Below are 20,032 nucleotides of genomic sequence, written 5' to 3' on the forward strand. Positions count from 1 at the left end.
TATGATAATATATATTGATAATTCATTCACAAAATAAATACAATATTTCAAATACTTCTCCAATACACTTTAGGAACTACTAGAGAAATCTTATTTCATCGTATGGCACTGAATTATAGTAACTTGCAGTTACCGATTTGTAGAGGTTGGTAGTAACATACATCAATAAAGTGACAACGCCGGAATGAATACTAAAGTTATTAAAAATGCTGTGTGTGTAACAATATTGTTATTCATTTAATCGAAAAGTGAAGCAGAGTTACAGCGATTATAGAAATACTAAAAAATAATATCTTTTACTGTGAAATCTTAAATGCTTGAAGAAGTATGGTCTATAGTAGCCGTACACACATTAGCAGGATTTAGAAAATTTCTTAAATTTTAAAATTGATTATATTCTTTTTCAATCACAATTTTCTTTTTCAATAACAAGAATAATAATTATATATTATTAACTTTATTCATTACACATTAAAGAAGATAATTCTGTCTCACCCTTGCATTCAAAATGGCTTTACCTCCAAACTACAAGCAAGTAGCAATTGCTACATCAAACATCGTTGCATCTAATCGTAAGCGTTGCCAATTTTTAATTCTTCTAATTCTATTTAACAGATCTTTTTGTTAAAAAAATATTAAAAAAAAAACAATTAAATTATAGAACGTCTTCGAGCTTCTGGTGGAAGTAGTAATAGTTCAACTAATAGCGTAAGTTAATCTTTAATTTAAAACATGTATGGTTATTTTTAAAGTGCATAATTAATTCTTATAATAACTTATAGAAAGATGCACAAAGTCCATTCGTACAAACACCACATAGTCATCCAGGATTTACGCCACAAAAAGTTGGAAAAAATACAAATGTATGTATTATTTTTTTAAGTCATGTTATTAATATATTGTATTCATTAATATTAACATTAAAACAATAATATCAATCTATTAAAAGTTTTGTATTGATTGAACAGGCTGATTCTCGTATGCCTAAACCACCTAAACCACCAGAAAAGCCACTTATGCCTTATATGAGATATAGTAGAAAAGTATGGGATCAAGTAAAAGCTCAGAATCCAGAGTTAAAATTATGGGAAATAGGAAAAATTATTGGTCAAATGTGGAGAGATTTACCAGAAGAAGATAAAACAGAGTTTATCGAAGAGTATGAGGCGGAAAAGGTATCTAAAAATAAGTATTATTTTTATGTGTTATAAAAATAAATATTAATCCTATTCATGTATCAAACAGGTTGAATATGAAAAAAGTTTAAAAACTTATCATAATTCACCCGCATACTTAGCTTACATTGCAGCCAAAAATAGAGGAAAGTCTGGTAATTATTGTACATAAATAAAGTTTATATACATATATCAATATATGGATGTATTTACATGTTGAATTTAACAATATCTTAATCTATGTTAACACAGTATTATGTGCTGCACAACAAAATAATGATGATCGAGAAAGTCACGAACGTTCATCAAGCAGTACTAAAGGGCAAGCAGCTCAAGATAGAAGGATAGATATTTTACCTGCAGAAGATGATGATGGTATGTACATACAACTTAAGTATGTATATAGCAATATATATATAGGTGTGTGTGTGTGTGTGTGTGTGTGCGTGCGTGCGCGCGCGCGCGTGTGTGTGTGTGTGTGTGTGTGTATATATATATTATAATTTATTTTACAGATCAGGATGATGGATATTCTGTAAAACATGTTGCATACTCTCGATACACTCGAAATCATCGTCTCATTAATGAAATTTTTAGTGACACTGTAGTTCCTGATGTTCGCTCTGTTGTTACTACACAAAGAATGCAAGTATTACGTCGCCAAGTACAGTCTTTAACAATGCATCAGGTAATGTAGTATATTAAAATAAATATTAATTTTTAATTAAACAGTATAATATAAATATTGTAGTTATGTTGAGTTTTTTAATATTTACAGAAAAAACTTGAAGCAGAGCTCCAACAAATAGAAGAAAAATTTGAAGCAAAGAAACGTAAATTTATTGAAACAAGTGAAATATTTCAAGAAGAATTGAAAAAAGTAAATTATTATTTTCTTTGCTAAAACTAATGTTGAAATATATAAAAAAAATTTCTTTCAGCATTGTAAACCTGCTGTAGATGAAGAAACATTTAATAAAATGGTGGAACGACAATATGAAGTACTTAGACGAGATAGATTGAAAGGCACAGAAGAAAATCGTTCAGATGGACCTGCATCAAGTGAATCAACTCCTAATTCTACACCTACTCCAACTCCTGCTCCTGTTAATGATGAAACTCCATCCGATGTAGGTATTATTTATATCAATTTAATCATAAAAGTATTTATTATCACTCTTTGTAGGTTCCTGATAATGATGCAGTAGACAAGAAACCAAATGCACCTGAAAAGCCTAACAATGAATTAAAAAAAGAAACATCTTCTCCACCATACAATGAAAATAAACCTGAGACTCCATCAGTTCAAGGAAACTCTAATCAACACGGATCCAATTCTGGAATTTATTGTGGGGCTGTTAGTCCAATACAACAACAACAACAAACGCCGTCATTACAACAACCACAACAGCAGCCACCATCAACATCTCAATCACATCAACAGCATCCACAACAACCACAATCTCCTTCTTTACAACCACCACAACCTACTACTACAACAGCAGCAACTTCCGCAAACATAAATACGAATGCATCTACAAATGCAACTGTAAATGCGCCAACTATGCCTCCTGCCTCATCGCCAGCTCCTCCTATACAGCATACCCCTCATCAACAAGGAATGCTAACTAATCATTCAATGCCACCTCATCAAGGAACACAAGGAAGTCAAGGAACACAGGTGCTTCCATCTCAAGGACCAGTTTCTAATCCACATACTCCCCAAATGATTCCACCAAATCAAGGCTATAGTCAACAGTATCAACCAGGACCAACTCAACAAGCTCAAAATGTTCCGTTAGCTCCAAGACCGCCACATCCGTCTTATACTTATTCTCAACAGCAACCATATCATCAACCATATCCTCAATACGCACACCCATATTACCATCAACCATATTCACAGTATTCACCACATACCATGGGCCGTCCTCATACCCATGGCCCTCACAGTCCACATAGTCCTCATTATCACCCACAATCTCCTCATGCCATTGGAGAAAATAATTCGTCTAACAACAGTGTACCTGGTTCAAACACTGTTTCTGTACCAACATCTGATGCTAATAGTTCATCTTATTCTCCAGCATCAGGGCATTGTGAAAACGAACGTTCTGTTCCTTCAGAGAATCAAGAAGGCCAAGTAGATATTAAATCAGGATCTGGTTAATTATTTTTTATAATTATATACATCTATTTATAGTATTCCGTTGATTTTATGTAAACCATAGAATTATATTTGAATAATATGAATGCATTTAAATAGTTACAATAAAATTAATACATTCATTCAGTTTGTACAATAAAAATGCATTGTCAATCTTTTATTTTGAGTAGCAATGCTGTGATTGGAACTGTCACTTCACAGCATGACATGTAGCTTTTAAAAATGCCAGAGAATGCATTTGTACAACAAACAAGATGTTCGTACATGATTAAATCTTGGATAATGTATATCAGTCTTTTACTTCACAGGTTTCATTTGCCAAAGTCCATCATTTAAATAATGACAATTTTCTATGCCCACTCCTTTGTTCACTTTAACTCTGCAAATTACATTATAATAATTCGCCAGGCACTTTTTACATACTTAATTTCATCTTGTATTTACTTACATATCTTCTGTTGACAATGTAGTAGTACCAACAGCTAAAGCATGTTGCTTACCCTCTGCCATAACAGCCTACATTTTAAATTAAGAATTTAATAGTCTTTTAAATACTAAAATTAAACAACATACAGTTCAAATTATTTTAACAAAGGATACAACAACTGTTCCCTTTTGTACAGATGTCATCTTTGCACCTTTCGACGTTAAACCTGGACACATAATGTTTGCTCCACTAAGAACGAACCGGATAGCACCTTTATCAACTTGTTGCATTGGTAAAAAAAATGGGTCTAAAATTGTTAAATAAATTAACATACTATGCATAAAGAAATACAAAAGCTTCTTAATAATTTATTTTTTATCAAAATTTTGAAAGAATATTTATCACTTACATTTATGTAACAATCTTAAGGTAGGCATCCAAGGTCCCTCACGTTGCCGAAAAAATAAAAGATCTCCAGCGGCGTTTACTATAATCTCTATGTGATCGTGACTGGCACACAAAAATAAATACAATAAATTTATTAATGAATTCAAAATGCATTCATTTTAAAAAGTCTCACCACTTTACAATTCGAAAAGAATCCTTTTTCGGGATTATAGCATCCACGTGACTCTCCAAATGAGGATAAAGTTCTAAGAGCTTTGAACGAATTCCTTTCTGTACTGATGATTTTAATTGTTGTACACCAGAAACACTATCTTTCTCGTCGAATCTAATCAAATATTAAACAATAAAACTTACGTTTATTACTAAATGGAGGTTATGCTTTCTTACGGACATAATGACGAACGTACTTTTTAAACATCTTCCTATTTTTTTATAAAACACTGCTATGCGTTAAATAATTATTGACACATAAATGATACATTCAATTAGACAATTCTTAATATAGATGTTGATCTGTAAAAAGTTTGATACCAGCCGGCATACACTTAATATAGTTATAATGCTATAGTATGGTATTATATATATATATATATATATATATATATATATATATATATATATATATACACACACAAACACACACAACACACATGAATATATACCATGTATATAGATAAGTCACTCACCCGTTGCATACACACAAAATATAAGTATGCTGTGTGACACAAGGTCCATTAATTTGTTTCGTATGAAGGGAATACGGCACATCAAATAAAACCCCTTATCTCAAAAAACTCCAATATCGAGAACTAATACGCTAGATGGCGTTATTTCGCATAAATAGTAAGATAATGGAACTACTATTTATTAAATATGTAAGAATTAATTTTAATAAATCCTGCAAAATAAAAAATGTTAACATTTCCACGATATTTTAACTTTATAGTAGGTTACTAATTCAGGGAACAAATTTTTATGAAATATATATATCATTATTTTTAGAATGAATTTTGATAGATGTAAACAATATTGATCCAAATAAAATATACATAAACGTGTTAAAATATAATAATACGTATTTCATCAATAATAGTTTGTTCGTTAAACTGATAACAAATTATAATTAAAATTACTACATATGTATCTAGTGAGATTAATACAATGTTTAAATAATACCATCTAGCGGTTTGTCTATACGACTACCAGATACTCATCGTACAGGGGATAGGGATACATTTGGCGGGTCGTACTTCATACTTCTTTCGAATGACAAGAATAAACGAATGATTGTGGACATCAGTGGATAGCGAGTCTGTAGCCAGAAATAATAAATTGGAGTAAAAGAAAAATTAAAAACTGAGACTATCGGGCTAAGTTGTTATTCCTTATGTGTTAGATAAAAGTGAATATTTATCTGTACTTTAATTCGACGATGAAACTTCTTCAATGTTTATTCAGTAAATGATGATATGTGTAGTCCACCCCTTGAAATTTTTGTATTTAATTTTGCTGTAAAAGAGATATGACAGAAATTCTCACTAAATTCGGGAAACCCCGGTATGATTATAAAGCTGCCCTCTTGGTGCGTTTATAAAACTTAAATTTTATTGTACATTTCTCTTTATTCTGTTTAATCTTCTTAAACGTAAACATCCAAATTATCCAATAACACATAATTGTTCCAATAAATAAAAGATCAAGTTATAAAATTTAATTTTTATTTCTATATTTCCAATTATATTGAAATTAATCTTATCTCCATTTTAATTAAAAAGATTATACGTAGATTTAAACTGAAAATAATTGTATTCGATAATCTGTAAGTTTACTGGAAAAGTATTTTATATACTTATATTTACGTATTTTCATTGTTATAATAAATAAAAAACATGTATTTGTATTACATAGTACTGAAATGTTTTTAAAATTTGTCTACATATTTTTACTATTTTGAGAAGTAATGTGCAGATTTTTCTTTTTAAAATTAGGATTGTGTTTTAAATATTAAATAAAACTTTGCTACATTATTAATAACATTGACAATTAACATAGGTTATAGGACCAGCAGAATTATGTGACAAAGTTTCTGAAACATTACATCAAAGTGCAAAAGAAAGGAAATGGCGTATTTTGGTACATAAATGCGAATTTGTTACTGAAATTACAAAGTACGATTGTAATCTTAGTGTAGATTATATTATTTTTATCTTTGATTGGAGAACACAATCCTTATCTAATGTAAGTATATAATTTAATTCAAATAATTTGAATTACAGCAATTAGTTATCTGCATGAAATTAAATTTGTGTTTAAGGTAGAAACAAACATATGTTATATAGATGAACATTATATAAATTCTGGTGCTGTATGTATAGTAAACTGCCAGGGAATTTCAAATATTATGGGATTAGTCTCCCAGAAATCATCAATAATATGTGACAAATATAATATTCGATTTTTATCTACTAATATTTTTGTAAGATTATATGATATTTTCTCACTACTAATTTGTAATTATTATATTAATTCTACTTTTATATTCCTTTCAGAAGCCACAGAGCTTTATTTATTTAGGTAATAGAATATTGAACTTAGTAGAAGCTGTATTAGGTATAACAAATGGAATTCCTATTATAGGGTTTCCAATGTAAATGTTTTCAAGACATTCAAAATGGTACATTCTATAATAATATGAAAAAGATAAACAAGGGTTAAGCATATGCTTTCAGTCAAGAAAATAAGAAAAAATGACAGTGACAAGGTAAAATATTCTATTGGTAGTGATTCAACAACTAATACTTATAAATTCTGTCTCTGTATTTATTTAAAATATAGTAATCACCATTTTGGTTCTGTTAGTGATAAGTGATTTTATTTTCAGTCTTATAAGTTAAATAAATTGTTTAAAAAAATGTTTTTGTATTATAAAATGTTTTAAATTTAATTAATTTTGTTACAATAAAAATAAACTATCTTCATTTTAAAAAAAATAACTATTTTTAAGAAGGAATATGTCAAATAAAATATAGAATGTAATTGTATTTGTTTCTTATATTTTATGTATTATTATAAACACACACCTTACATTTGAATACCTTTTGGAAAGTGTTTTGAGAATTATAAATAAAATTTGAAACAACAATTTTATTTATTTATTTTTTACACTTCATCCTACGTTATTAAATTTCTACTTTGTGCGTATGAAACTTTACAAAGTACGGTAATAACTTACAAAATTAAGTTGTTAACATATTATATTCTACATAGAATATAAAAAATGCAGTACACCATATTCAATAAAAGTTTACCAAATTAATATTTATACATTAAATGTATATTTTGTTTATCAATTAATACATTCATCACGGTCACACATAAATAAGAAGTTAGTAGATAAAACTACTTACAACAGTAACATTGCGTACTTGTAAGAATGTAAAATTATTTAAAAAAAAGTTTGTATTACTTGACATAAGTATGCTTAATTTACTAAAATCTTAAATAATATAATTTATGAGCACAGGCAAGCGATATACACTTTGTTATTACTAAATCATGATATGTTAAATACTTCTTAGGCATGTATAAATTTGCACTTTTCATATTAAAGTACTTTAGTGTTTAGTATCCAAATTGAAGTACTGAACAGGAATGCAATAAATACATTAACTAAAATTTTATTGCATAACAAGTTCACTATTATACTGATTGCCTCATTATACATTAATATGATGTATATATCACATATACATATTTCAACGCGAATGTAGGGTAGTATTCTTATTATTTACTGTACATATATCTCAAAATTAAACTTAGTCACAAATACAATAACATAATATTTGCCTTGTAAACTGACGTGTAAATAAAAACAATTTAATACAAAAGATGAACATTAAAATGAACATAATATCAGTAGTTCATTCAGTAATATCAACACATTCAATATTATTGAATGTATAAAATTACATATGAGCAATGTAAAACATTCAAATACTACTAAAAGGTACATACATTGACTATGGTATGGTGTCAAATGACAAATATGAGCAAATTAATATTTAATCAAAACAGATGAATGTTAGAGTAATAATATAATAAAATGGAAGAAAAATTTGGTGAAAGTCTGGAAGAAAAATACCTTAAGTATTTGTTATAATTATGCACAAATTTAAAATATTTTTAGATATTGTTTAAGAAAAAAGAAATTATACCATGAATCTACATAGTCCATTATAGTACATTATGTATGTTTTGTTGAACATATAATTATGAGTTTGAAGAGAATTGTAAAATTTTTTCAATCAAGTGTTCAAGATCTTATTTGTTTATCACAATTGTGAGCTGTTTATATATTTTAAAACTTACAGGCATTTTTTAAGTACTTGAAATACTTAACAATTGTAATTAATTACCACAAATAATATAAAAATAACTAAATTTATAAATTATAAAAAAATTTAATTACAAAATACTTTCAGCTATAAATATGTAAAATACATTATAAAAAAACTTAATAAGATTGATGTCATGGAAGAAACTGTATCTTTAAACTGTATTTAAAAATACAGTTGTTTTATGTGTAGGATATATAGATGCATAATTATATTCACAGACAGAACATTATACAAAGACATTGCAACAATGTACTTTTTTCCTATTTAGAATATTACGCTTTGACATTTTCTTCTACATTTGTAAAAATTTTTGTCATAATGAAGTTAAATAAATAAAAAAAATATTTCGTGATGAATACCTATAGATATTAAGCATATAGTAAATAGTATATAACAGGCAGAACATTATACAAATACATTGCAGGAATGTACTCTTTTCTATTTAGAATATTACGCTTTGACATTTTCTTCTACATTTGTAAAAATTCTTGTCAAAATGAAGCTAAATAAATAAAAACAATGTTTTGTAATGAACATCTATAAATATTAAACATATAATAAGTATAATGTTGATGTTTATAGTTTTAATGCACTTTTAGAACACTATTGTTTCGATTATGATTCCATATATTTATTCAATGATTATAACAATATTTGATTCTTTGTATGTTTTTAATCAAGATAAAAATATTTTACTGAAAATTCCAGAATAGTGAAATTTCCTTCAGTTATACATCTTCCAGAAACTAGCACATATATTTTGATCTTTTCAGTAAAATTTGTATAAAATATCATAACCTTATTTTGATTCTCTATGAATAATGATGTATAAAATAATAAAATAAATAAATATATATGTGCATTTATGATATGAAAAATTGAGTGTTTTATCTGAAATTACAAATGTAAAAATTATATTAATATTTTCCTTTAATTATTTGTAGTGAAGGAAAGCTATAAATAATTTCATTAATATGAATATTTTTTATGGTATGGCATAGAAAACTATTTTGTTGTTTGCAAAATTTCTATTCATCTGAAAATATATTCTAAAAAAACTTTATCATTATTATGTGTATTATATACTATATGCTTAAATAGTATTTGCTTACTATAATTATATTCAATTCACAATACTTACAAAATTTATTATAGTGGAGTTCTTTTATTATGTACAGTAAAAAACTACTTGTTTTTAATGAGTTTTATATTCATTAAAAATACAAGTACCTAATTGCAAGTTATCTCAAAAAATTTATTAATTTTAAAGCATTACTAAACTGACGTTTCAGAATTTAATCTTAAAAGGAATTTATTAGATTTCGGATGTGCAAGCTGTTCTGTAAGATGAAAATGGGGTAAGTGGTAAGCTGTACATAAAAGTGCTACTTCTCCTTGTCTTAACTGAAATTCGCAACCATTAGCAAGAGATCGCGATGGTAGTTCTCCCTCGCAGACTAAGGCCCAATGATGTGACCGTTTTTGCCTCTCCTTTTCATTTGAAAGAACAGGACTGGTTACAAAAAACGGTTCTAAAAATGCACGTGGTGCTGCATCTTGTGCCAAACATCGTGCAAGTCGGTTTAAAATGGATTCAACAGAATGACGCGGTTGTTGTCGTGTTACTCTCAAATATTTTTGCAGGGCTCTTGCCATAGATGGAAATACTGCTTGTGCAGCTTCCATAGGGTCCATAGGACCGGGATTTGGAGTTGATTCCACCTCCGAATGTAAACGTTTGATGTGTGCAAATGCTTCTTCGGCGGCAGTGATTAATCTTGCTCTACGCTTTCTTACTCTACGTTCGTAATCATGTTCTTCATAAAAACGTTCATTATGGCTAGAGTCTCTACGACGTGTTTGAGTAGTTATAACTGCTCTATCGCCACTACCTCCTCGTGATTGAACACTACTCGTTACTCCTCCATCAACTTCATAAAATTTGAAGCTCGATTGTTTTCTACCAGACTTTGATACTGGTAGTCTTTCTAAGTATGGATTGTAGATAGGAAATTCTGTGTAATACCTCTCTAAAACCCATACTGCTGCCCGCTGTATCGATAATTGTCCAATTGCGTAAGATCGCGATTCACCATCCGGTGATCTTACAACCTTAAGTATTAACACATTATTATAATACAAATAAGAAAAAGTATAAAATAAGATACAAAAATTAAATATACATACTTTAAGATAAAACATAGGTTGTTGGTGACGGATTTCAATGAGTAATATAGCAATATAATGTATGAACAATAGAGTATCTGCAAGAGTACCAGCATAATTTACTAAATTTTTGTACTCTGTTATCTCACCATTAGCAGCAGTCTTAGCACTCTCAGTAACCTAAATTTTATAATGTTTTATACATATCACGATTATAAAAATATTTCATAGTATTTAATAAAATTATATACCTGAACAATATAAAATAACCAATAAGTACAAATGCACAGTGTAGTAAGAAGTAAGACTCCAGTTCTGAATAAAAATATACGAGGCATAGTAGCATTTCGTGAGCGTAAAAACACAGCCCAACTCCCAACACTTAGTAGCACCAGCTTAAAGGCTAAACCTAGCAATTGGCCTTTACATTCTGCATTACACGATAACAGTTGTAATTTCTGTTGCATTGTTAAAACAGTTGTAGAGTCAGGAAAAAATCCTAATTTAGGCAGTATGACCATAGCTATAGGACTAAGAAAAGCGCTTAGTCCAATTATCATTGCTATAACAGGACCCACAAACCGATTACAGGAACTAAATGATCCATCATTTTCATTTGGCCAATGGCTAACATCTTCAGTTGATTCAGATCTATCAGAAGTATTTCCAGTAACAGCTGTAGTATTTTCACCCCAATTTTCATCCTGAGGTAAAATCTGTACTTCAATAACTTCTTGACCCAAATTATCAACACTATCGCCTCTTACATTAACAGTTGTTTGAAAGGGAGCCATTTCGCTGGAATCTAAATTGTGCCTATCTTTCCTCTGACTACGACCAGTCCTATTAAAAAGATATTCATATTAAGAAGGCAGAAAATTCAACCGCCAACATTATAATTGCTACATAAATGACACTGTATTGGGCATGCTTTAAATAATGTAATTTTTAATAAATTACAATACCGGGTACTTCGATGCGAGTGCTGTCTGTGATGAGATTTGGAACTGTGAGTTCGATGGTGTTTTTGAGAAGTTCTGCTATGATGGCTATGGCTATGCTCACTAGCCCCCGACTTTACGCTCTCCGTCTCCATTCCCCGGCAAAGGCTACCGCCTTCCTACTACCCCATAAGAACATACCCTCTTCCACTCGTAACTGAACGCCAGCCACATATACGTAATACTGTATCACAATCGTGAAATTGAAACTGTCGAATTATAAAATGATAAGCTATAGATAGAGAATCTTAAGAGCATTCTCTGTGCATACAATTTTTTGCAACACCGACATCTTAAAATACGCAGTGAGTTTCTCAAAAAATTAAATTCGTACCATCCACAAAATAAATATTGTGGTAAGGTTGCTTTTTTAATACAATTTCCTATTAACGTATTAAAAAACAGACGCCGACACGCCTAACGTTTATTATTCCCACCCCCTCTGTCTTGTTACCACATTCCGAAATAATTGTTAGGGAAAGAACAGTACACACATATGATTTCCTAGGGATGTTTATGTAAATAAATGAATATTCACCCGGTGGCAATATTCTTTCTGTGTGAAGAGAAATTCACTAGATTCGTCACCAAATAAGACCCTTCTCTTTTTAAGCAAACGTGTTGATTGGTAAGAAAGCTAGTGACTTTCTCCTCATATGGAAAAAATCAATGCTATGGGTGTTCAAATTCTTGTAAAAATGTCAATATAATCGGTATAAAAGTCTAAATCTAGTCATCATAAACTTTAATTACAAAATTACTGCATAGGAATTTTCTACATTACATTACAATCTTGACGTAGCATTGACTACATCTTACGGTTTAATTTATGCCGAAGTTATAACACCAATGTTGTAACTACTGCCGTTTACAAACATAATCATTGAAAACAGATCAAATATATTGGCGCCAATACAATACCTTTAGTGTACTATATATAGTAGTCATCTTTTAAACATAACTTTAAAATCTTTATTATTATATTTAACGAAGTCGTCTACGCAATAATCGACCAAAATATTTTAACTATTGGCCTTTTTTGAGGTAAGCTTCCCCTATGTAAGTATCCAATACGGGTATAGTTTTGATGAAATACCATACGCTTGAACAAAAAATAGTGTATTATAGATCACCAATCACAAAGACAATGCTTTGCACTGTGTTTATGCCAATATTAATAAATGTGTGACATAAAAAGTGATAAGTGACCGGCAAAACAGGTAGGTAAATGAAGTGACATGTAAATAATAATAATAATGGTGATAAACAATACTATATTCTGAATTCTTCTATGTTTGGTTATGAACTTGTTAACTTCGGAACTATTAAAAAAGTTATTTAAGCATTTTCATTGTTTATTGTTCAACTTGCTGTTATTTTAATTATATATCTTTAAAAACAATGGTACAAAATAATAAAAATAATCATTCAAAATGATTATAATGCACCAATATTGCAATGGTTTTCAGTCAGGAGGAAAATAATATTTTAATTGTTTTTAAAATTAAACTTTCATTTGCCTAATTTTGATATTTTTAAACATTTTGTTAATTATTTGTCAATTTTTAGATATTTATATTACATGTGAAAATTGTGTTTATTCAGATACTATAAATATGGCTTTACGTACATATGGCGATAAACCTATAAGTTTCCAAGTAGAAGAAAATGGAGAATATTATTGCATTGGATCCGAAGTGGGCAATTATTTACGCTTATTTCGAGGATCATTATATAAACGTTACCCTGGAATGTTTAGAAGATCCATTACAAATGATGAACGTAAAAAACTAGTAGAACTTGGATTAAGTCAGCATGTACTTGCATCTAGTGTATCACTTTTAAGAGCTAGTGAAGTAGAAGATATTATTGAAGGCAATGATGATAAGTATAAAGCTGTATCAGTACATTCAACAGAACCACCAGCTCCCAGAGAAGGAAAATCAAAAAAATCAATGCCTTGGGTGCCTAGTTTGCCAAATAGTTCACACCTAGATGCTGTGCCTCAAGCAACACCAATTAATCGTAATAGAGTACATAATAAGAAAGTCAGAACTTTTCCTCTATGGTAATTGTTATATTCTACAAATTAATGAATTAATTTTTAATTTATTACTTTTAATCTATCTAATATAATTAAGTTTTTATCTTAGCACTGTAGTAAAAGTAAAATCAATTTTGAATTCATATTGTTATATATATATATATATATATATATATATATATAATACAAATTATTTTTTCAGTTTTGATGATACAGATCCATCAGCAAATTTGGAAAATGCAGCTCAACAAGAGATGTTGGTTCCAATACGTTTAGATATGGAAATTGAGGGACAAAAATTAAGAGATACTTTTACATGGAATAAAAATGGTATGTTGATCTATATGATGTAATTTATATTAAAATATAAATAGCTTAATGTATTAAATATGCATGTTGATAAAATGATTTTTCTTATAGAAAGCCTTATAACACCAGAACAATTTGCTGAAGTATTATGTGATGATTTAGATTTAAATCCACTAACTTTTGTACCAGCCATTGCACAAGCTATAAGACAACAAATAGAAGCTTTCCCACAAGAAACAATTTTAGAAGATCAATGTGACCAAAGAGTTATCATTAAATTAAATATACATGTGGGTAATACATCTTTAGTAGATCAAGTAGAATGGGATATGTCTGAAAAAGAAAATAATCCTGAAAAATTTGCAATGAAACTTTGTGCTGAATTGGGTCTTGGTGGAGAGTTTGTTACTGCCATTGCTTATAGGTACGTGTGAATAATTTATATATATATATATATAATAGTATAGATAATTTATAAACATATAATATAATACGAGTAAAACTTGTTTTCAGTGTTCGCGGACAATTATCATGGCATCAAAGAACATATGCATTTTCTGAAGCTCCTTTGCCCACTGTAGAAGTACCTTTCAGGCCACCTTCAGAAGCTGATCAATGGGCACCATTTTTAGAAACACTAACAGATGCAGAAATGGAAAAGAAAATACGCGATCAGGATCGAAATACGCGGTAAAAATGAATATTGTATTATCATACGCAAAAAATGAATAGTTAATTACAATGTTTGTTTTTTATTTCAGACGTATGAGACGTTTAGCAAATACTACACCAGGATGGTAAAACATGTAAATTGCGATGGTAAATTAAAATGGTAACAATTAATAACAGAATATGGCATCCTATATGTGACTGAGTAGGTTTGCTCAGGAGACATTCATTTTGTCCATTTTTAGACTTTTTTAAACTACGAATACAACACTTTTATGTTATGATTTAGACAGAAAATAAAGTGCATTCTAATAAATATTTGCATATTTACCAGAATTACAATGTGACAAAAGTTTATCTATGATCTGTGATCTTCCATTCAGAAATTTGTCTTATCTCCTTGTAGTCACTCTCTGTTCTCATGTTTTTGCTTATACATGGCTGTATTCATTATTACTGTTACATAACACAAGAAATAAAAATGTTCCTGATAGTATGCCGTACTTCAACTGTTCATGAAGTGTAAGTCATATCATGATTAGTATAATGAAATATTTACAATGATGATGAAAAGTTTGAAATATCGATCCAACAATATTTAACTCTTAACTCAATAACAAATTGACTTAGAATGTCCTACTCAATTTTTACAAATTTTATAAATTTTAATACAATATTTACTAAGCGAGTAAACAAATTATATATAAATTTTTATTTTACATCCATTTTATTTCTACCTGGTTATTGAACCTTAATTATTTTTAACCATAAAATATAATTTTAAATAATGTTTCCCAGCTTACACCTATAGATTAGACAAAATTTATTTATAAAAATTTTTTAACTTTTTTGAAAATTATACGATTTAAAGATTTATTTCTTGCATTAAAATGTTGTTTATATATTTGAACCTAATTTACATTAATTATTTTCAAATTTATATTTTAAAAATACATATTATTTTATACATATAAGTCGAGTAAAATGAATAATAAAAATAAGAATTATAATATGAATAAGTACAAAACATGTTTATGTGAAATATTTTTAACTGAGAAGATTATTATAATATTGAAATTAAGCTAAAACAAATTAGCAAGAATAACTTGTTTAAGTTCGTAACTATTTAAAAAAAAGATTAAATATAAAAATTATATATGTACATATAAGCATACAATATCGTTAAAGAAATTAAGTTTTGTGATAAGTATATTCATGAAATAAATGAAGAGTCGATTATATTGATATAAACAGATATGGCTAATCTCGTTTGCCCCGCCCATTATCGGCCCTTTGATTCTTCAATTCTCTGATATCAGGCGTAATTTACGAGACAACGAATAAAGCGTGAGTAAAAGAAGTTCTTTGAGGAAGGGGAACATTGCTATGCGCATCGAAACACATGGTTATTAATCGACTCAGTCCAAGTTCGACGTTTAACGGGACAAGGCTACGGACAAGTAAAATCGAATCTGGAAAATGGATTCCAGTTGGTTAATGCGCAAATCTTCACAACGGCCAGGAACTATTTCAACATTCCATAATAATCCTTTTCCCTGTAGACCTTGGTTTACAGACACTGGAGCTGCATCAGCTGCCGGCAGTAGTAGCGGCTTTAAGGGAGTTATAGCTGGTAGGCGTTTTATTTTTACTTTTTTTTTTTTTTGTAATAATTTCTTAAATAGACTACATTCTAATGATGTGCGCTTAGTGCCCTTTGACACTTGTCGAAATAGACCGATAGAACGTAAACATGCTAAGTGAGAGTGCAAGAGAATTACAAATTAGTAGTAGCAAAGGAGAGAAAGAGAAAGATAAACTTTGAGCCAGCGCTTTCAACGCGTGATAGTTTCAAAGGTTGACAAATATTTAACCTTGAAAATATACAGTAAAGCTATTTTTAATATCATGGCGCGTATGATTTTATATATTATTTATTCAAATATACAGAATAATATTAGTTTTTAATAAAGCTTTTTTTATTAAAAAAAAATTTTATTAGTAAATATTTAAAAAATTTGTGCCTATCAATAGAGTAAAATATTAACAACGTTATGGATTTTTTTCTTAGGGGGTATTACTGGCGGTATAGAAATTTGTATTACATATCCAACTGAATATGTAAAAACACAATTACAACTTGATGGAAAAACTGGTGCTACTAAACAATATGCAGGAATATGGGATTGTGTGAAAAAAACTGTACAAAATCGTGGATTTTTTGGCCTATACAAAGGTCTTTCAGTATTAGTTTATGGTTCAATACCTAAATCTGCAGTACGTTTTGGTTCTTTTGAAACAATGAAAAAATTATTAGTAGATGAAAATGGTAAACTTACTACTCAAACTAGCTTCTTAGCAGGATTATGTGCTGGTGCATCTGAAGCTGTTTTTGTGGTTACTCCTATGGAGACCATTAAAGTAAAATTCATTAATGACCAACGATCTGCTAATCCAAAATATAAAGGATTTTTACATGGAACAAGAATGATTGTTATGGAATATGGTAAGTTGAATAATAACAATATTTGAACTAAAATAAAGTAAATTTATTATAATAATCATAATAGTTTTATTGCTTAATGGTTTAAAATGTAATCTTTTTAAATTCTAATATAAAATTATTGAAGAAAATTAATAGTTTAGTTTTTTTGTTCTAGTCTGAATATAAATGTAAAAAAACTTGTCTTGAGCTGTATGCATAACCAACCTAATCATCTTTGCAAAGAGGTCAAGTTAGATTGCACATAGTTCTCAGTTTACACATGTGACAATATGGCACATGAGTATATTAGCTCATGTAATATTCTGTCATATCCTGTTACATATTTTTTGCAACGTTGCATTGTATAATAGTTGTAAAATTATGTAAAATATAAATACAAGTATTATTTTTTAAATTATACATGTTTTATAAATACAATATAAATATTACATGTCATTTCTTTTATTTAGGATTTGGTGGTATATATCAAGGATTAATGCCTACAGTTTTAAAACAAGCATCAAATCAAGCAATTAGGTTTAGTGTTATGACAACATTAAAAGACTGGTATAAAGGTGGAAACAAAGATGCAAGTGTGCCAAAATTCTTTATTGGTATATTTGGTGCATGTGCTGGTGCAGTATCAGTTTTTGGAAACACTCCTATTGATGTAGTAAAAACTAGAATGCAGGTATGAATTTTAGAGCATTTATAAAATTATGACCTTCTTTTGCAAGTATGGATTATTTAATTTGAATCATGTTTTTAGGGCTTAGAAGCCTCAAAATACAAAAATAGTATAGACTGTATTATACAGATATGGAAGAATGAAGGCCCAGGAGCATTTTATAAAGGAACTGTTCCAAGATTAAGTAGAGTATGTTTAGATGTTGCCATCACATTTGTGATTTATGATTCTTTCATGGAAATGTTCAATCGAATCTGGCCTTGAAAATTGTTAAATTTTTATAATTATATATTTTATGACGTGAGTGCAAATGTAGCTTTCATAATTAGACACACTTTATATTTATACAAAATATTTGTAGCAGTACTTTTTTAGAAATGTTTTTATTTCAAATGTAAAATGTAAGTATGCTATTATAATACACATTTTAATCAACGAAAATTAGAATAAAACAGGATTATACCAAAGACTTCCGTTTTTGGTAGTAATTAATTAAAATCCTGAAAGCTACAGTTGTATTATACATAAATTCTGTTACATAATATACACAGAGTATTAACGGAGATGGAAGATCTTGTTTCAGAATTAATTTATCATACCAATGTAAATCAAAAGTTCTTTTGCCTTTCGCAATCTCTGGCTTCCTTATCGAGATATAAGTAGTTACAGATTTTACGCGTGTGAACATTATGGACACGTGTTTCACGTATATAAGTGCGTGCATGTGTGGTCGCACAATCAGCTGACTGAGATAAAAATAGCGCATACCAAGAGTCACGTCAGTAAACTTCAACTGCTTATATGTTGGTAACTAAGCTTCAGATTGTAAAACAGTAAAGGGCTTTTTGATTCCTTTTCACATAAGGAATTGAGCCTGAAAAAAGGTTCCACATTTTCGTTAACACTCTGTAAACATTTATATTTTCTTACATTTTTTATTTAATGTATAATTTATGTGCTAAAGGGAAATTGTAATATGTATTTAATTCACAGTCATTTCAATACTGTTTGGTGATACTATCTCTTTTCACTCGTGTTCTATTAGTTCTCTCATATAGTTTAAAATATTAGTAAATATTTAACATTCCTAATATTCAAATTATTGAATGAATATGTTTTTTTCTGGTAATAATTTGTACATGATATGCATGAGTTATGTGTATCATTTATTCTAAAAAATAACGGTGTACAGTTTAATACAAAATAAAAAAGTGTTTATTCACCTGAGCGAAGGAAAATAAATTAATTTTTTTCAGTGATTATCATATATATGTTAATACAGTTCAAACAAAACTATAATAGGTAGAGAAAAAAGAGGTGTGAAAACTTATTAATTATCAATTATTAAAAAATTAATAATAATCGTTTACACTATATAATATTATTATCTAAAACGTGCGCGCATATGTGTGTATAAACGGTTAATTTGGTTTTATATATATATATATATATATATATATATATGTACATACATTATTTTAAATATGATAATCTTCGCTCAGATATTGCAATTTATTCTCAAATTAATAGAATGTCAAAATTTTATTGTAGGGGATGACATTCAAATAGATATAAAGTTCTAAAAGTTCCTTCAAAATAGAGACCTCATAGGCTTATAATAAATGTAGAGTGTCTATTTTACTACTTTAATCGCAAAAAACTATTCCTGCCCACAACATTTTGTATTATTTAGATGCCATTTCCTTTTACAGTAATATTTTTAATATGTTTATTACCACCATTTATGTAGTTGGAAAACCGTCCATCACAAACCATGCCATATTTATAGTAATTTTACTCAATGTAGTGCATGCTTTTGCATTATGTATAAACAATTATACACAAATAAAATGTATTACATAGGCCAATTGAATATTCTGAATGTGGAATGCCACATAATGTGACACATAGTTAATTATAATTTTTATTTAATTTGTTTATACGAATGTAAAATCGACAATCATTGTTGCTACACGTATGTGACGTTAGTCTTTCACAAGATTTGGTGTGTCACAGCATGATAGCAAACGTGAATGTGTTGCTTAATACATATTTTATACACAAATAGATTAATGTTTATAAAAATTCAGTAATTT

At 28.7% G+C, this 20,032-nt stretch overlaps 6 protein-coding genes across 11 annotated transcripts; 4 read left to right on the forward strand and 2 right to left on the reverse strand.

Moving 5' to 3' along the window:
- Positions 1 to 184: 184 nt before the first annotated feature.
- On the forward strand, positions 185 to 4,302 carry LOC143150889 (uncharacterized). The gene is made up of 10 exons (XM_076319443.1): positions 185 to 572; positions 662 to 708; positions 783 to 863; positions 969 to 1,175; positions 1,246 to 1,330; positions 1,428 to 1,550; positions 1,691 to 1,863; positions 1,954 to 2,055; positions 2,117 to 2,305; positions 2,362 to 4,302. Exons 1-10 carry the CDS (start codon positions 509 to 511, stop codon positions 3,343 to 3,345), a joined length of 2,055 nt encoding a protein of 684 aa, XP_076175558.1. The 5' UTR covers positions 185 to 508; the 3' UTR covers positions 3,346 to 4,302.
- Mcts1 (malignant T-cell-amplified sequence 1 homolog) lies at positions 3,465 to 4,721 on the reverse strand. The gene is made up of 6 exons (XM_076319444.1): positions 4,585 to 4,721; positions 4,350 to 4,502; positions 4,179 to 4,279; positions 3,943 to 4,076; positions 3,791 to 3,858; positions 3,465 to 3,721 (listed from the first exon to the last, which is right to left on the reverse strand). Exons 1-6 carry the CDS (start codon positions 4,593 to 4,595, stop codon positions 3,640 to 3,642), a joined length of 549 nt encoding a protein of 182 aa, XP_076175559.1. The 5' UTR covers positions 4,596 to 4,721; the 3' UTR covers positions 3,465 to 3,639.
- Positions 4,722 to 5,412: 691 nt separating this feature from the next.
- On the forward strand, positions 5,413 to 7,212 carry LOC143151264 (uncharacterized). The gene is made up of 4 exons (XM_076320241.1): positions 5,413 to 5,759; positions 6,230 to 6,415; positions 6,492 to 6,653; positions 6,727 to 7,212. Exons 1-4 carry the CDS (start codon positions 5,700 to 5,702, stop codon positions 6,826 to 6,828), a joined length of 510 nt encoding a protein of 169 aa, XP_076176356.1. The 5' UTR covers positions 5,413 to 5,699; the 3' UTR covers positions 6,829 to 7,212.
- A 2,484-nt stretch (positions 7,213 to 9,696) lies between these two features.
- Vang (Strabismus domain-containing protein Vang) lies at positions 9,697 to 12,170 on the reverse strand. 3 transcript variants are annotated; one of them, XM_076319975.1, is made up of 5 exons: positions 12,076 to 12,108; positions 11,706 to 11,925; positions 10,992 to 11,583; positions 10,762 to 10,920; positions 9,697 to 10,686 (listed from the first exon to the last, which is right to left on the reverse strand). In XM_076319975.1, the coding sequence occupies exons 2-5, from the start codon at positions 11,834 to 11,836 to the stop codon at positions 9,850 to 9,852; spliced, it is 1,719 nt and encodes a 572-aa protein (XP_076176090.1). In that variant the 5' UTR covers positions 11,837 to 11,925; positions 12,076 to 12,108; the 3' UTR covers positions 9,697 to 9,849. The 3 variants fall into 3 exon arrangements, with proteins under 3 accessions (XP_076176090.1, XP_076176089.1, XP_076176088.1); XM_076319974.1 differs by having other exon boundaries at positions 9,718 to 10,686; positions 11,706 to 11,950; positions 12,076 to 12,163; XM_076319973.1 differs by having other exon boundaries at positions 9,718 to 10,686; positions 11,706 to 12,170.
- A 483-nt stretch (positions 12,171 to 12,653) lies between these two features.
- On the forward strand, positions 12,654 to 15,519 carry Snr1 (SWI/SNF related, matrix associated, actin dependent regulator of chromatin, subfamily b, member 1). 4 transcript variants are annotated; one of them, XM_076321169.1, is made up of 6 exons: positions 12,654 to 12,785; positions 13,347 to 13,809; positions 13,988 to 14,115; positions 14,206 to 14,518; positions 14,608 to 14,784; positions 14,856 to 15,519. In XM_076321169.1, exons 2-6 carry the CDS (start codon positions 13,358 to 13,360, stop codon positions 14,893 to 14,895), a joined length of 1,110 nt encoding a protein of 369 aa, XP_076177284.1. In that variant the 5' UTR covers positions 12,654 to 12,785; positions 13,347 to 13,357; the 3' UTR covers positions 14,896 to 15,519. The 4 variants fall into 4 exon arrangements, with proteins under 4 accessions (XP_076177284.1, XP_076177286.1, XP_076177283.1 ...); XM_076321171.1 differs by having other exon boundaries at positions 12,777 to 12,800; XM_076321168.1 differs by lacking the exon at positions 12,654 to 12,785 and adding an exon at positions 12,809 to 12,961 and having other exon boundaries at positions 14,856 to 15,518.
- Positions 15,520 to 16,107: 588 nt separating this feature from the next.
- Sea (mitochondrial citrate transporter scheggia) lies at positions 16,108 to 19,163 on the forward strand. Its single transcript, XM_076321172.1, has 4 exons — positions 16,108 to 16,396; positions 16,835 to 17,269; positions 17,719 to 17,939; positions 18,018 to 19,163. The coding sequence occupies exons 1-4, from the start codon at positions 16,243 to 16,245 to the stop codon at positions 18,198 to 18,200; spliced, it is 993 nt and encodes a 330-aa protein (XP_076177287.1). The 5' UTR covers positions 16,108 to 16,242; the 3' UTR covers positions 18,201 to 19,163.
- Positions 19,164 to 20,032: the final 869 nt, after the last annotated feature.

The sequence above is a fragment of the Ptiloglossa arizonensis genome, chromosome 9, assembly GCF_051014685.1.
Source record: "Ptiloglossa arizonensis isolate GNS036 chromosome 9, iyPtiAriz1_principal, whole genome shotgun sequence".
Lineage (NCBI taxonomy): Eukaryota > Metazoa > Arthropoda > Insecta > Hymenoptera > Colletidae > Ptiloglossa > Ptiloglossa arizonensis.

What these genes read in the sequence shown, in the direction of transcription:
- LOC143150889 (XM_076319443.1), top strand. Translation starts at nt 509, where the DNA reads ATGGCTTTACCTCCAAACTACAAGCAAGTAGCAATTGCTACATCAAAC. An exon ending in ACCTGCAGAAGATGATGATG is followed by an intron (nt 1,551 to 1,690) that starts GTATGTACATAC and finishes TTTATTTTACAG; the next exon opens with ATCAGGATGATGGATATTCT. An exon ending in ATGATGAAACTCCATCCGAT is followed by an intron (nt 2,306 to 2,361) that starts GTAGGTATTATT and finishes CACTCTTTGTAG; the next exon opens with GTTCCTGATAATGATGCAGT.
- Mcts1 (XM_076319444.1), bottom strand. An exon ending in CTTAAGATTGTTACATAAAT is followed by an intron (nt 4,077 to 4,178) that starts GTAAGTGATAAA and finishes TAACAATTTTAG; the next exon opens with ACCCATTTTTTTTACCAATG. An exon ending in ACATTGTCAACAGAAGATAT is followed by an intron (nt 3,722 to 3,790) that starts GTAAGTAAATAC and finishes TGTAATTTGCAG; the next exon opens with AGTTAAAGTGAACAAAGGAG.
- LOC143151264 (XM_076320241.1), top strand. Translation starts at nt 5,700, where the DNA reads ATGACAGAAATTCTCACTAAATTCGGGAAACCCCGGTATGATTATAAA. An exon ending in ATTATAAAGCTGCCCTCTTG is followed by an intron (nt 5,760 to 6,229) that starts GTGCGTTTATAA and finishes CAATTAACATAG; the next exon opens with GTTATAGGACCAGCAGAATT. An exon ending in GAACACAATCCTTATCTAAT is followed by an intron (nt 6,416 to 6,491) that starts GTAAGTATATAA and finishes TTTGTGTTTAAG; the next exon opens with GTAGAAACAAACATATGTTA.
- Vang (XM_076319975.1), bottom strand. Translation starts at nt 11,836, where the DNA reads ATGGAGACGGAGAGCGTAAAGTCGGGGGCTAGTGAGCATAGCCATAGC. An exon ending in CACTCGCATCGAAGTACCCG is followed by an intron (nt 11,584 to 11,705) that starts GTATTGTAATTT and finishes TCTTTTTAATAG; the next exon opens with GACTGGTCGTAGTCAGAGGA. An exon ending in GGTTATTTTATATTGTTCAG is followed by an intron (nt 10,921 to 10,991) that starts GTATATAATTTT and finishes TATAAAATTTAG; the next exon opens with GTTACTGAGAGTGCTAAGAC.
- Snr1 (XM_076321169.1), top strand. Translation starts at nt 13,358, where the DNA reads ATGGCTTTACGTACATATGGCGATAAACCTATAAGTTTCCAAGTAGAA. An exon ending in TTTTACATGGAATAAAAATG is followed by an intron (nt 14,116 to 14,205) that starts GTATGTTGATCT and finishes TTTTTCTTATAG; the next exon opens with AAAGCCTTATAACACCAGAA. An exon ending in GTTACTGCCATTGCTTATAG is followed by an intron (nt 14,519 to 14,607) that starts GTACGTGTGAAT and finishes ACTTGTTTTCAG; the next exon opens with TGTTCGCGGACAATTATCAT.
- Sea (XM_076321172.1), top strand. Translation starts at nt 16,243, where the DNA reads ATGGATTCCAGTTGGTTAATGCGCAAATCTTCACAACGGCCAGGAACT. An exon ending in CTTTAAGGGAGTTATAGCTG is followed by an intron (nt 16,397 to 16,834) that starts GTAGGCGTTTTA and finishes TTTTTTTCTTAG; the next exon opens with GGGGTATTACTGGCGGTATA. An exon ending in TAGTAAAAACTAGAATGCAG is followed by an intron (nt 17,940 to 18,017) that starts GTATGAATTTTA and finishes TCATGTTTTTAG; the next exon opens with GGCTTAGAAGCCTCAAAATA.